This window comes from Doryrhamphus excisus, linkage group LG1 (genome assembly GCF_037039965.1).
Source record: "Doryrhamphus excisus strain RoL-2023G ecotype Guam linkage group LG1, RoL_Dexc_Guam_v1.1, whole genome shotgun sequence".
Classification (NCBI taxonomy): Eukaryota; Metazoa; Chordata; class Actinopteri; order Syngnathiformes; family Syngnathidae; genus Doryrhamphus; species Doryrhamphus excisus.
In genome coordinates this window covers 27,567,498-27,580,466 of record NC_136357.1, presented here as the reverse complement: position 1 = coordinate 27,580,466, position 12,969 = coordinate 27,567,498, and the positions used below count along the sequence as shown (strand labels likewise).

The 12,969-nt window shown below is 37.9% G+C and overlaps 1 protein-coding gene across 1 annotated transcript; it reads left to right on the top strand.

Annotated features, from left to right (window-relative positions):
- Nucleotides 1-567: 567 nt before the first annotated feature.
- On the top strand, nt 568-12,104 carry slc39a13 (solute carrier family 39 member 13). The gene is made up of 10 exons (XM_058078595.2): nt 568-738; nt 2,622-2,990; nt 3,505-3,612; nt 4,883-5,025; nt 6,592-6,711; nt 6,909-6,998; nt 9,245-9,295; nt 11,521-11,653; nt 11,730-11,829; nt 11,899-12,104. The coding sequence occupies exons 2-10, from the start codon at nt 2,660-2,662 to the stop codon at nt 11,966-11,968; spliced, it is 1,146 nt and encodes a 381-aa protein (XP_057934578.2). The 5' UTR covers nt 568-738; nt 2,622-2,659; the 3' UTR covers nt 11,969-12,104.
- The last annotated feature ends 865 nt before the right edge of the window (nt 12,105-12,969 follow it).

Sequence of the window (12,969 nt, the reverse complement as noted above, 5' to 3'; positions counted from 1 at the left end):
AAAAGAACATCATACCAAAAATAAAATACGGTGGTGGTAGTGTGATGGTCTGGGGCTGTTATTTCAGAAAAAGAAAATCATAGCGGTGGTGGTAGTGTGATGGTCTGGGGCTGTTATTTCAGAAAAAGAACATCACGCAAGCAGTCCTGCCCTGCAAAAGGAACGGTGAACTGACTCTCGAGCCAATCAAAAAAAAAAAAAAAGCATTTGCAACTGAACGGACTGAATGGGTATTTTAGAGGCGGTGACCTCATTCATTCAGTTCACAAAAAAGAACTAGTTCTTTTGGACCCGTTCGTTCATGACTGACACACCACTAGCAAGCGCGTTTGTGATGGGTAGCTCGATTCGTTTTACTGACTCATGAGTCACTCACTGAAGTGAGTCGGTTAAAATCTTGCATCTTTTTTTGTGGAACTACTTATAATTGAGAAATTTGACAGCCAATTTAAAAAAAAAAGATCATTTGACTAATAACGCACACGATCCAGTTTATGCTTTAGTGGGCGTGATCTTCCACGTCCCGAACTTCCTCTGTTTACCAGTCTTTTCCCCCCTCAGGATCTTCATACGTGGCTTGTGGAGGAGGTGGCGGGGGGTTAAAGGCAGCTGCAGACGGCCCATTCCTGCCTTCAGCTGCCGGGGGGGAATCTTGACAGTTTTCGGCGCAAGCCAGCCTCCGTCAAGTCGGGTTGGATGGCAGGGACACTACGGTGCAAACCCCATTTAAGAAACAAGGTATTTTAACACGGAAATGGCGAGAAATGTGTCGCTGTGCTAACTTTCCCTGAAAGTCTTTGCCACATGTATTGACGTGCACTGATTGAGCGTCCATGCTAGTAGCATTAGCATGCAAGTGTTTTCATTTGCGCTAGCGTTAGCTTGCTAACATTTACCTGTCTGCGTCAGAGCTGTTTTTTGGAGCGACGCTATCAGAAATACTTATCAGACTTATTTTAATTCAGTTAAGATTGTTTTATTGTGTATTGTTTGCGTTCTAGTATCGAATACGGGACGAAGGCTTCGTCCCAGTCAAAGCTAGCATACTAACCTGCTTGTGTTGATGCTGTGTTAATATACGTTAACTTTTCTTAACCTCTCAGAGGCTAATTCAGGCAAATTCCGCTTTTAGGTCTGTAGACGTTTACATTTAAAACTCTTTTCGTGTACTTTTTCCACGATTCTACGGTGGCCGATATGGACAAACGCGCTACAGCGTCCAAAAACGCTATTAAACGCTATTAAACACATACTTACTGATATGAATTCCAATACTACAATTACATATTTGTTCTAACCAAATATATTGTTCTCTGGTTCTTCCATATCTTACTTATTGTGTGGAAATATGGGGTAATAACTATATAAAAGTACTCTTCACTCGCTAAATGTACTGCAAAAAAGGTCAGTAAGGATAATTCATAATGCTGCCTACAGAGAATATACTACTTATTTTTAAAATCACAAATACTTCAACTTGCTGATTATAGTTAATCTTAAAACAGTTAAAATAATACATAAGGCTAAAAATAACCAATTAGCTAAAAATTAGCTACACTTTTCCTCACGAGGGTCGCGGCGCCAGCCAATCCCAGGGCACATTTAGACAAACAACCATTCACACTCACATTCATACCTATGGAAAATTTGGAGTCGCTAATCAACCTAGCATGTTTTTTTTTTTTAGAATGTGGGAGGAAACCGGAGTCCTCGGAGAAAAACAAATGAAACATGCAAATGATGGGTGGAATTGAACCATGGTCTCCTAGCTGTGAGGTCTGCGCGCTAACCACTAGACCGCCGTGCCGCTGATGTGCTATATATATATCACTAAATTGACAGTTACTATGGTACCCATTATGTCATTGTATGGTCATATGACCTTGTACTTTGGTACGTGACAAAAAAAAAATTAAATGTAAAAAAAATAAAACTAAAATAAAAAAAATTCATTCATTTTCTACCGCTTTTTCCTCACGAGGTTCGCGGGGGTGCTGGAGCCTATCCCAGCTGTCTATGAGCGAGAGGCGGGGTACACCCTGGATTGGTCGCCAGCCAATCACAGGGCACATTTAGACAAACAACCATTCACACTCACAGTCATACATATGGAAAATTTGGAGTCGCTAATCAACCTAGCATGTTTTTTTTTTTTGGAATGTGGGAGGAAACCGGAGTCCTCGGAGAAAAACAAATGAAACATGCAAGTGATGGGTGGAATTGAACCATGGTCTCCTAGCTGTGAGGTCTGTGCGCTAACCACTCGCTATATATATCAGTTAGTATGGTACCCATTATGTCATTGTATGGTCATATCATCTCGTACTTTGGTACGTGACAAAAAAAAAATTATTAAAAAAAATGTAAAAAAATAAATAAAATTTTATGAATGAATCACTTTAAATTATATTAGGAAAGCAGGAAGTGAACAAATGTAACAGTTACTGATTGTAAATTTTTCCTACTCCTTTTTGGACATGTGGAACTGAACTGATTATGTGATGCATTCAATTGTAATCTGATGCATGTTCAAATGAAATTAAACCATTACCAATACATAAATCCTGCAGGCAGCAAAATGGCCAAGTGTTTCTGACATGTTACTTTTTTTTTTCTTCCAGGATTACCAATTACAGGTGCTCTTCGGCCCTTGGTACGGATGAAAGCTGAAGGCCGCCACAAGCCCATCTGGGCGGCTAATGTCGCTGCTCCGTGTGTCATACTCACCATATTGATGCTGACAACTCAAGCGGCGTCAGGCCAAAAGATGATACAAACAGCCATGGCTCATGCTACAGCCACGGCCGCAGGACCAGGCCCTAACCTCACAGATGACCTCCAAGGCCTCCAGGCGCTCGCAGACTTCCTAGCCAGCGAGCGCGCTCATGTTTGGCTCTTGTCCCTAGCGGGATCATTTGTCGTCGGACTCACTGGGATTTTTCCCTTGCTCATCATTCCCATTGAAGCTGGAGCAGCGCTCAAAACCGAAGGTAGGACCTCCTTGCTTGTATCTGACTCTTCTGGTTTTGATTTGTGACGGAAGAGGTACATACATTTTCCTTGAAATAAGCTAGCTGCTAGCAAGCCAAGGTAACTGCCGAACTTCAAGAGCAGTTGCCTAGCAACAATGCAAACCAAAGCAAAATGTTACCAACCCTGGAAATCCGCGTTGGAAAATCAGAAACTGGGTCAGACTGGGTGTCTGATGGGGACGATGAGGTGAACGATACCAAGAATGGGGGGGGGGGTTGCAGAAGTCAAATACATATTTGATATGTATTTATATGTATTTATACTATGGTACCCATTATGTCATTGTATGGTCATATCACCGCGTACTTCGGTACGTGACAAAAAAATAAAGATACATTTAAAAAAATGTAAAAAAATAAAACTGAAATAAAAAATTATAAAAGTATATGTATTTGTGTGTGTATATATATATATATATATATATATATATTTACAGATATTAATTACGCTATTGTGTGTGTGTTTCCTCAGCCGGATGCCAGAAGCTAAAGCAGCTTTTGAGCTTTGCAATTGGTGGTCTTCTTGGTGACGTGTTCCTCCACCTCCTTCCTGAAGCTTGGGCGCTCTCCGGTTCCTCAGGTGGTGTCCCTTCTAGCGGTACCGTGACGATCTTTGACACGTATAGTGCGTAGTCGGCGTTTTAGTTTTTAGTTGATTATTATTTCAGACATAGTTCGTATCGGCGATAAGATTAATTTATGTAAAAACTAGGGCTGTCAATCGAGTAAAATATTTATATATCACGATTAATCGCATTTTTGGGTCCATAGTTAACTCATAATTAATCTCATTTAACCACAGATGGGAAAACGTTTTTAATCTATAATAAGTAGGGGAAATCAATTTGTGGTAAACAATTTGATGTGCAACTTCAACGATAATTACATAAAAATTTATGTAAAAGGATATCAATCGGGTAAAATATTTCATCACAATTAATCACATTTTTTGTCCATAGTTAACTCACAATTAATCTCATTTAATCGCAGATGGAAATAAGTTTTTAATCTGTAATAACTAGGGGAAATTTATTTGTGGTAAACGATTCGATGTGCAACTTCAACGATAATTACATAAAAATTTATGTAAAGGGCTTCAATCGGGTAAAATATTTAATCGCAATTAATGGCATTTTTTGTCCATAGTTAACTCACAATTAATCTTATTTAATCGCAGATGGAAATACGTTTTTATCTATAATAAGTAGGGGAAATCTCTGTGTGGTAAACGATTCAATGTGCAACTTCAACGATAATTAAATCAAATTTTATGTAAAGGGATATCAATCGAGTAAAATATTTGATCATGATTAATCACATTTGTGTCCACAGTTAACTCACAATTAATCTGATTTAATCGCAGATGGAAATGAGTTTTTAATCTATAATAAGTAGGGGAAATCTATTTGTGCAACTTCAACGATAATTACATAAAAATTTATGTATAGGGATATCAATTGGGTAAAATATTTTATCACGATTTATCGCATTTTTTGGTCCATCGTTAACTCACAATTAATCGCATTTAATCGCAGAGGGAAATACATTTGTATCTACAATGAGCAGTAGCAGGTGATGCTACGCTTGTCCGCCTCGCTCCAAAGCAGTCAAACGGCCATCGTCATTGCAACCGCAAGGTGCGATGCTACGGAGGTAGTTTTCGTTAAATCTGCCCTTATTACTCTCAAGCCTCATTTGGACTCGGTCACTAACTTGTCATGGTGTCCGAACGTGTGATGAATGAAACAAGCCGTCCTAACTGCAAGATGTAAAAATAGTAATAAACAATTTGATAGCTTGTATATTATAATTTGGTAATAAATGAACCTATTGTCTTCTACCTTTTCCAGCCAGTAAAGGAAAGCACTGCATGACCCAAGGATTGTGGGTAATCGCTGGCCTGCTGGCCTTCCTCCTCCTCGAGAAGATGTTCCCAGACCAAGATGGCCACAAGGACACGCCTTCTCATTCGGACCTGAATTTTAACTCCACTGTAAGTTCCGTAAGGTGTTTTCCATGTGATTATGCACACCGGTAACAAAACGGGTTTATCAGCCTGACAGCATCACCCCGCTTTTAGCCGCTTTTAGCCGCTTTTAGCCGCTTTTAGCCGCTTTTAGCCGCTTTTAGCCGCTTTTAGCCGCTTTTAGCCGCTTTTAGCCGCTTTTAGCCGCTTTTAGCCGCTTTTAGCCGCTTTTAGCCGCTTTTAGCCGCTTTTAGCTCTGAATGAATGTACGGATATTGTATTTTAATGCATCGTTTACTCTGTTTTTACGCAACTCTATTTTTTTCTTTATTTTTTTTTCCTCTACTGTAAAGTCTTTGAGTACTCTGAGAAGCGCTTTTCAAATAAAATGCATTATTATTATTATTAATATTATGATTATAATACATGCTTTCTTTCTTGGATTTCTTTCACTAGATTTGCTTTTTTTGAGTATTTTCGTGATCAATAGTTGTCCCCCGCTTTATTTTTTTTCCTCTACTGTAAAGCGTCTTTGCGTACTCTGAAAAGCACTATACAAATAAAATTTATTATTATTATCATTATTATTATTATTATTATTATTATTATACATGCTTTCTTTCTTGGATTTCTTTCACCAAATTTGCTTTTTTTTGAGTATTTTTGTGGTCTGATTAGTTGTCCCCTGTTTATTTTTTCTTTACCATAAAGCGTCTTTGAGTACTCTGAAATGCACTATACAAATAACATTTATTATTATTATTATTATTATTATTATATATGCTTTTTTCTTGGATTTCTTTCACCAGATTTGCTTTTTTTTGAGTATTTTTGTGGTCTGATTAGTTGTCCCCTGCTTTATTTTTTTTCTCTACTGTAAAGCGCCTTTGAGTACTCTGAAATGCGCTATATAAATAACTACTATTATTATTATTATTATTATTATTATTATGCATGCTTTTTTCTTGGATTTCTTTCACCAGATTTGCTTTTTTTTTAGTATTTTTGTGGTCTGATTAGATGTCCCCTGCTTTATCTTTTTTCTCTACTGTAAAGCGCCTTTGAGTACTCTGAAATGCGCTATACAAATTACGTTTTTTATTATTATATGTGCTTTCTTTCTTGGATTTCTTTCACTAGATTTGCTTTTTTTTTTTTTTAGTATTTTTGTGGTCTGATTAGTCGTCCCCCGCTTCGATGTAGCTGAAGACTCACACATTTTTCCTCCTTGCTAACTCTGTTGTACACTAGTAACTGCAACCCCATTGCCTTCATATATACTGTACTGTAAGTTTTTAAAAACATCCATGTTGATGACTTTTTCCCCCAGTTGACTCTGTGCAGGCATAATTTGTCACACAGTCGGAACAATTGATTCAGGAGGTTTTCATCTTGTTTTAGCCAATCATGTCCTGGTCTTTATATGACTCGCTCTGTTGAATAATTACTCATAATTACTCACTGACAGCTGCCGTCTGAGGGCCTCATGTTGAATGAAATATTATATTTGTGTAACAGGCATTTTCTTGTAGATATTGCTCTGTAATAAATAAATCATAATAAATGTCTAAATGCTGCTTTGGATCTCCACAGACGCATTCAAATTCAGCGTACAATGGAAAGAGCGTTGTGTTGAATGGAAATGGGACACACGGCGACTCTCGGGCGTCTTCAAAGCATCCGAGTCTGCAGGAAACATCGGAAAACGTCAAGGTATGTAATCTGGCAAGAAGAAGCGATATATATTCTCTAGATGTCGACGGGTCTGATTTACTGGCTAACGATAATGACTAAATCTAAATTGGTAAATTGCGTTTTCTATCAAATTACCCAAACCCAATCTGGAATTAGATTAAAAACCAAATCAATATCTGTTTAACTGTTTTCTCAAACACTGCGCTGTGTTCCAGACAAGCGGCTACCTAAACCTACTGGCTAACTGCATTGACAACTTCACCCATGGGCTAGCTGTTGCAGGGAGCTTCCTGGTCAGCAAAAAGGTGAGCGACTGCTTCTCGTGAGTTGATGTGACTCGCTGGTGTTAATTAATCAGTTAATCGCACCAGAAATTAAAACAAACTCGATTTTTTTTGCCTCGATGAATTGACGTGCATGTGAGTGTGAATGGTTGGTTGTCTATATCAACGCAAATCCAACACAAAACATGTTTTTGCAAAGATACGGGCACCACCTTCTTGTTTTGCCATGAGTTACTCTATGTCTTGAATTCAATTGTTTTTCACCTTCTTTATCAAAACTTTCCTTGGCTCCATTTTGGGTTGTCGAGGTGAGAGACACAATTGAATTCAAGACATATAGTAACTCATAGCAAAACAGGAAGGTGGTGTCCGTGTGGTGTCTTGCTGCCACATTGTGTCTTTGGGATCTCTCACATCAAGAATCAAGTCATCTTTGCGTGGAGTTTGCATGTTCTTCCAGTGCATGCGTGGGTTTTTCTCCGGGTACTCCCGGTTTCCTCCCAACATTCCAAAAACATGCTAGGTTAATTAGCTAAAAGTAAAAAAGTTAAAGTGATGAGCGTCATTTATCCGTTTCAGATGGATAAATGACTCTTTTCCCATAAGAAATAATGTAAATCCAACACAAAACATGTTTTTGCAAAGATATGGGCACCACCTTCTTGTTTTGCCATGAGTTACTCTCTCTTGAATTCAATTGTTTTTCACCTTCTTTATCAAAACTTTCCTTGGCTCCATTTTGGGTTGTCGAGGTGAGAGACACCCTGTGCATGCGTGGGTTTTCTCCGGGTACTCTGGTTTCCTCCCAACATTCCAAAAACATGCTAGGTTAATTAGCTAAAAGTGAAAGTGATGAGCGTCATTTATCCGTTTCCAGAAGGTCACACTCTTTTCCCATAAGAAATAATGTAAATCCAACACAAAACATGTTTTTGCAAAGATACGGGCACCACCTTCTTGTTTTGCCATGAGTTACTCTAAGTCTTGAATTCAATTGTTTTTCACCTTCTTTATCAAAACTTTCCTTGGCTCCATTTTGGGTTATCGAGGTGAGAAACACAATTGAATTCAAGACATATAGTAACTCCTAGCAAAACAGGAAGGGGGTGTCCGTGTGGTGTCTTGCTGCCACATTGTGTCTTTGGGATCTCTCACATCAAGAATCAAGTCATCTCTGTGCGGCGTTTCCATGTTCTCCCCGTGCATGCGTGGGTTTTCTCCGGGTACTCCGGTTTCCTCCCAACATTCCAAAAACATGCTAGGTTAATTAGCTAAAAGTGAAAGTGATGAGCGTCATTTATCCGTTCCAGAAAGTCAGACTCTTTTCCCATAAGAAATAATGTAAATCCAACACAAAACATGTTTTTGCAAAGATACGGGCACCACCTTCTTGTTTTGCCATGAGTTACTCTATGTCTTGAATTCAATTGTTTTTCACCTTCTTTATCAAAACTTTCCTTGGCTCCATTTTGGGTTGTCGAGGTGAGAAACACAATTGAATTCAAGATATGTAGTAACTCATAGCAAAACAGGAAGGTGGTGTCCGTGTGGTGTTTTGCTGCCACATTGTGTCTTTTGGGATCTCTCACATCATCTCTGTGCGGCGTTTCCATGTTCTCCCGTCCGGGTACTCTGTTTTTCTCCCAACATTCCAAAAACATGCTAGGTTAATTAGCGACTCCAAATTGTCCATAGGTATGAATGTGAGTGTGAATGGTTGTTTGTCTATATGTGCCCTGCTGTGGTTGGCTGGCTCGCCCGAAGACAGCTGGGATAGGCTCCAGCCTCTACCCTCGTGAGGATAAGCGGTATAAAATGAATGAATATTAAGTTAATAGTTTGGACACCCCCGATATAGAAGGTATTGCTAAATTCTATACCCACTTGAATAATTTTTCAAAACAAAAAAGAAAAAAAAACACGTTTTTTTTTAAAATCCTGTTGCCCATGTTAGGTCATGTTTGAATCCTAAATATATATTTTAGTACTACAAAAGAGCCATTCAGCAGTAAACATACTGCGAAGGAGTCCAGCTGGTGTGACATAAGGCTACCAGCATGAACTAGGAATTGTATACATGCCAGAGGAGGAAGTTAGCGAGATGTCTCAAACACATGCACACGTCATTTCACGGGTGTTTTAGTACGCAGTATCGCAGCACACGGCACACCAATGTGTCGGCCTTTTCCGATGCTTTAAAAAAAAAAAAAATCCCAAGGCACCGTCTTTGGGAATTGACACGTAAAAGAATGATATTCTGTCTGCAGGTCGGCTGCCTGACAACCTTTGCCATCTTGCTTCATGAAATTCCACATGAGGTGAGATTCTTGGTTTTTCCTCATTTAAATATGAGTGTGAAGTGGACGTACACGGCATGGGCTGGAAAAAGCCATACGGAATCTTGAGAATTTCAGCCAAAAATGAGAAGAACGCAGATTTGCCCTGCGGTCGACTTGGGTATTTTATTAAAGGAAAACTTACCATGTTTGTTTTAATATTATTATATTGTTTTTATATATCATCCTCATTCTTATCCTCATCCTAATCTTTTATCCTAATCATCATCCTAATCCTTTATCCTCATCCGAATCCTTATCCTCATCAGAATCCTTATCCTTATCCTCATTCTTATCCTTTATCCTAATCCTCATCCTCATCCTAATCCTTATCCTCATCATCATCATCCAAATCCTTTATCGTAATCCTAATCATCATCCTAATCCTTATCCCAATCCTTTATCCTCATTCTTATCCTCATCCTAATCCTTTATCCTAATCATCATCCTAATCCTTTATCCTCATCCTAATCTTTTATCCTAATCATCATCCTAATCCTTTATCCTCATCCGAATCCTTATCCTTATCCTTATCCTTTATCCTAATCCTCATCCTCATCCTCATCCTAATCCTTATCCTCATCATCATCATCCAAATCCTTTATCGTAATCCTAATCATCATCCTAATCCTTATCCCAATCCTTTATCCTCATTCTTATCCTCATCCTAATCCTTATCCTTTATCGTAATCCTTATCCTCATCATCATCATCCAAATCCTTTATCGTAATCCTAATCATCATCCTAATCCTTATCCCAATCCTTTATCCTCATTCTTATCCTCATCCTAATCATCATCCTAATCCTTTATTCGAATCCTTATCCTCATCTTCATCCTAATCCTTATCCTCATTCTAATCCTCATCATTGTCTAAATCCTTTATCGTAATCCTAATCCTTTATCCTCATTCTTATCCTCATCCTAATCCTTATCCTCATCTTCATCCAAATCCTTTATCGTAATCCTAATCATCATACTAATCCTTTATCCTCATCCTAATCCTCATTCTTATCCTCATCCTAATCCTTATCCTCATCCTAATCCTTTATCGTAATCCTAATCATCATACTAATCCTTTATTGTAATCCTAATCATCATACTAATCCTTTATCGTAATCCTAATCATCATACTAATCCTTTATCGTAATCCTAATCATCATACTAATCCTTTATTCTCATCCTAATCCTCATTCTTATCCTCATCCTAATCCTTATCCTCATCATCATCCAAATCCTTTATCGTCATTCTTATCCTCATCCTAATCCTTATCCTCATTATCATCCAAATCCTTTATCGTAATCCTAATCATCATACTAATCCTTTATCCTCATCCTAATCCTCATCCTAATCTTTATCCTCATCATCATCATCATCCAAATCCTTTATCGTAATCCTAATCATCATCCTAATCCTTTATCCTAATCATCATCCTAATCCTTTATCCTAATCATCATCCTAATCCTTATCATCATCCAAATCCTTTATCGTAACCCTAATCATCATACTAATCCTTTATCCTCGTCCTAATCCTCATTCTTATCCTCATCCTAATCATCATCCTCATCCTAATCCTTTATCGTAATCCTAATCATCATACTAATCCTTTATTCTCATCCTAATCCTCATCCTTATCCTCATCATCATCCAAATCCTTTATCGTAATTTTTATCCTTATCCTCATCCTAATCCTTATCCTCATCCTAATCCTTATCCTCATTATCATCCAAATCCTTTATCGTAATCCTAATCATCATACTAATCCTTTATCCTCATCCTAATCCTCATTCTTATCCTCATCCTAATCTTTATCCTCATCATCATCATCATCCAAATCCTTTATCGTAATCCTAATCATCATCCTAATCCTTTATCCTAATCATCATCCTAATCCTTATCATCATCCAAATCCTTTATCGTAACCCTAATCATCATACTAATCCTTTATCCTCATCCCTATCCCTATCCTATCTCCAGGCCCAACTAGATACTGTTAGTCTTAGTCTAAGTACTGGCCAATCCAGTTCTGTCATCTAAGTTTTTTTATGGAGTCCACAGAGTAACTATGAGCTCCAGTCAATCATGATCACCCAAGTTCATTTCTGGGACCTTCAGTTGGTCTTACGATAAGACCAGAACTGGTCTATGTGTTATCTACCATTTTAATCCCGAGTGTTCGCTGTGTAAAGGTTTTCCTCTCATCCTCAGGTGGGGGACTTTGCCATTTTGCTGCGAGCCGGATTCGACCGCTGGAGGGCCGCTCGTCTGCAGCTGTCCACCGCACTCGTCGGCGTCCTGGGCGCCTGCTTTGCGTTGTGTGCCCAATCACCGGAAGGCGCGGGTACGATTCTTTTCCTGGTTTCTTGTATTCATTAGGATAAAGTACCCTCAAACGTTTATTGATGTACCGTCCACAGAGAACGCCACAGCTTGGATACTACCTTTCACTTCTGGTGGATTCCTCTATATCGCCTTGGTGAATGTGGTCCCGGACTTGCTGGAGGAGTCCAGTTTCAGGTACGCGAGTAGAATATTCAATGTTTGAATCCCAGGTCGGTCTGAGTTTGTTTTTGTTTTGTTTTGCAGACACTCCCTTCTCCAGATCCTGCTCATCTTCTGCGGCGTGGCGGTCATGGGTCTCCTGTCGGCTCTTTGAGCCTTTTGAGGGACAGACGTCTAGAAGTAGTAAGGACGGTGTGGAAGTCCTCGCCGTTGTTTGATGCCACTCATACGCGACAGCTCACAATACAACTTTATTGACACTCCCAACAAAATATCCCAGTGGTAAGTCATAGTTATGAGATTTTTTTTTTTTTTTGAAGCTGAAATTATGAGATAAAAAGTCATAATTTTAAGATTAGAAGTCAAAGTTATGAGACAAAATGTCAGAATTTTAAGATTAGAAGTGAAAGTTATGAGATAAAATGTCATTCTGAGATCAGAACGTCATAATTATGAGATAAAAAAATCTTAATTTTAAGATTAAAAGTGAAAGTTATGAGACAAAATGTCATAATTTTAAGATTAGAAGTGAAAGTTATGAAATTAAATGTCATTCTGAGATCGGAACGTCATAATTATGAGATAAAAAGTCATAAGTTTAAGTTTAGAAGTGAAAGTTATGAGACAAAATGTCAGAATTTTAAGATTAGAAGTGAAAATTATGAGATAAAATGTCATTCTGAGATAGGAACGTCATAATTATGAGATAAAAAAATCATAATTTTAAGATTAGAAGTGAAAGTTATGAGATAAAATGTCATTCTGAGATAGGAAACTCATAATTATGCGATAAAAAGTCATAATTTTAAGATTAGAAGTGAAATTTATGAGATAAAATGTCATTCTGAGACAGGAACATCCTAATTATGAGATAAAAATTCATAATTTTAAGATTAGACGCGAAAGTTATGAGATAGGTATGTCATAATTATGAGATAAAAACTTGAAGTTGAAGATAAAAAGTTGAAAAAATGAGTCTTATATCTCATAAGTCAGACTTTTTATCTTATAATTTTGACTTTATTAAAAAATTATGACTTTATTATCTCAAAATTCTAACATTTTATTTCATGAGATGAACTATTTATCCCATAATTTCACCTTTTTTTTTCCTTTCACTATGACTTACCATTGGGATATCTTTGTTTCTTTCAG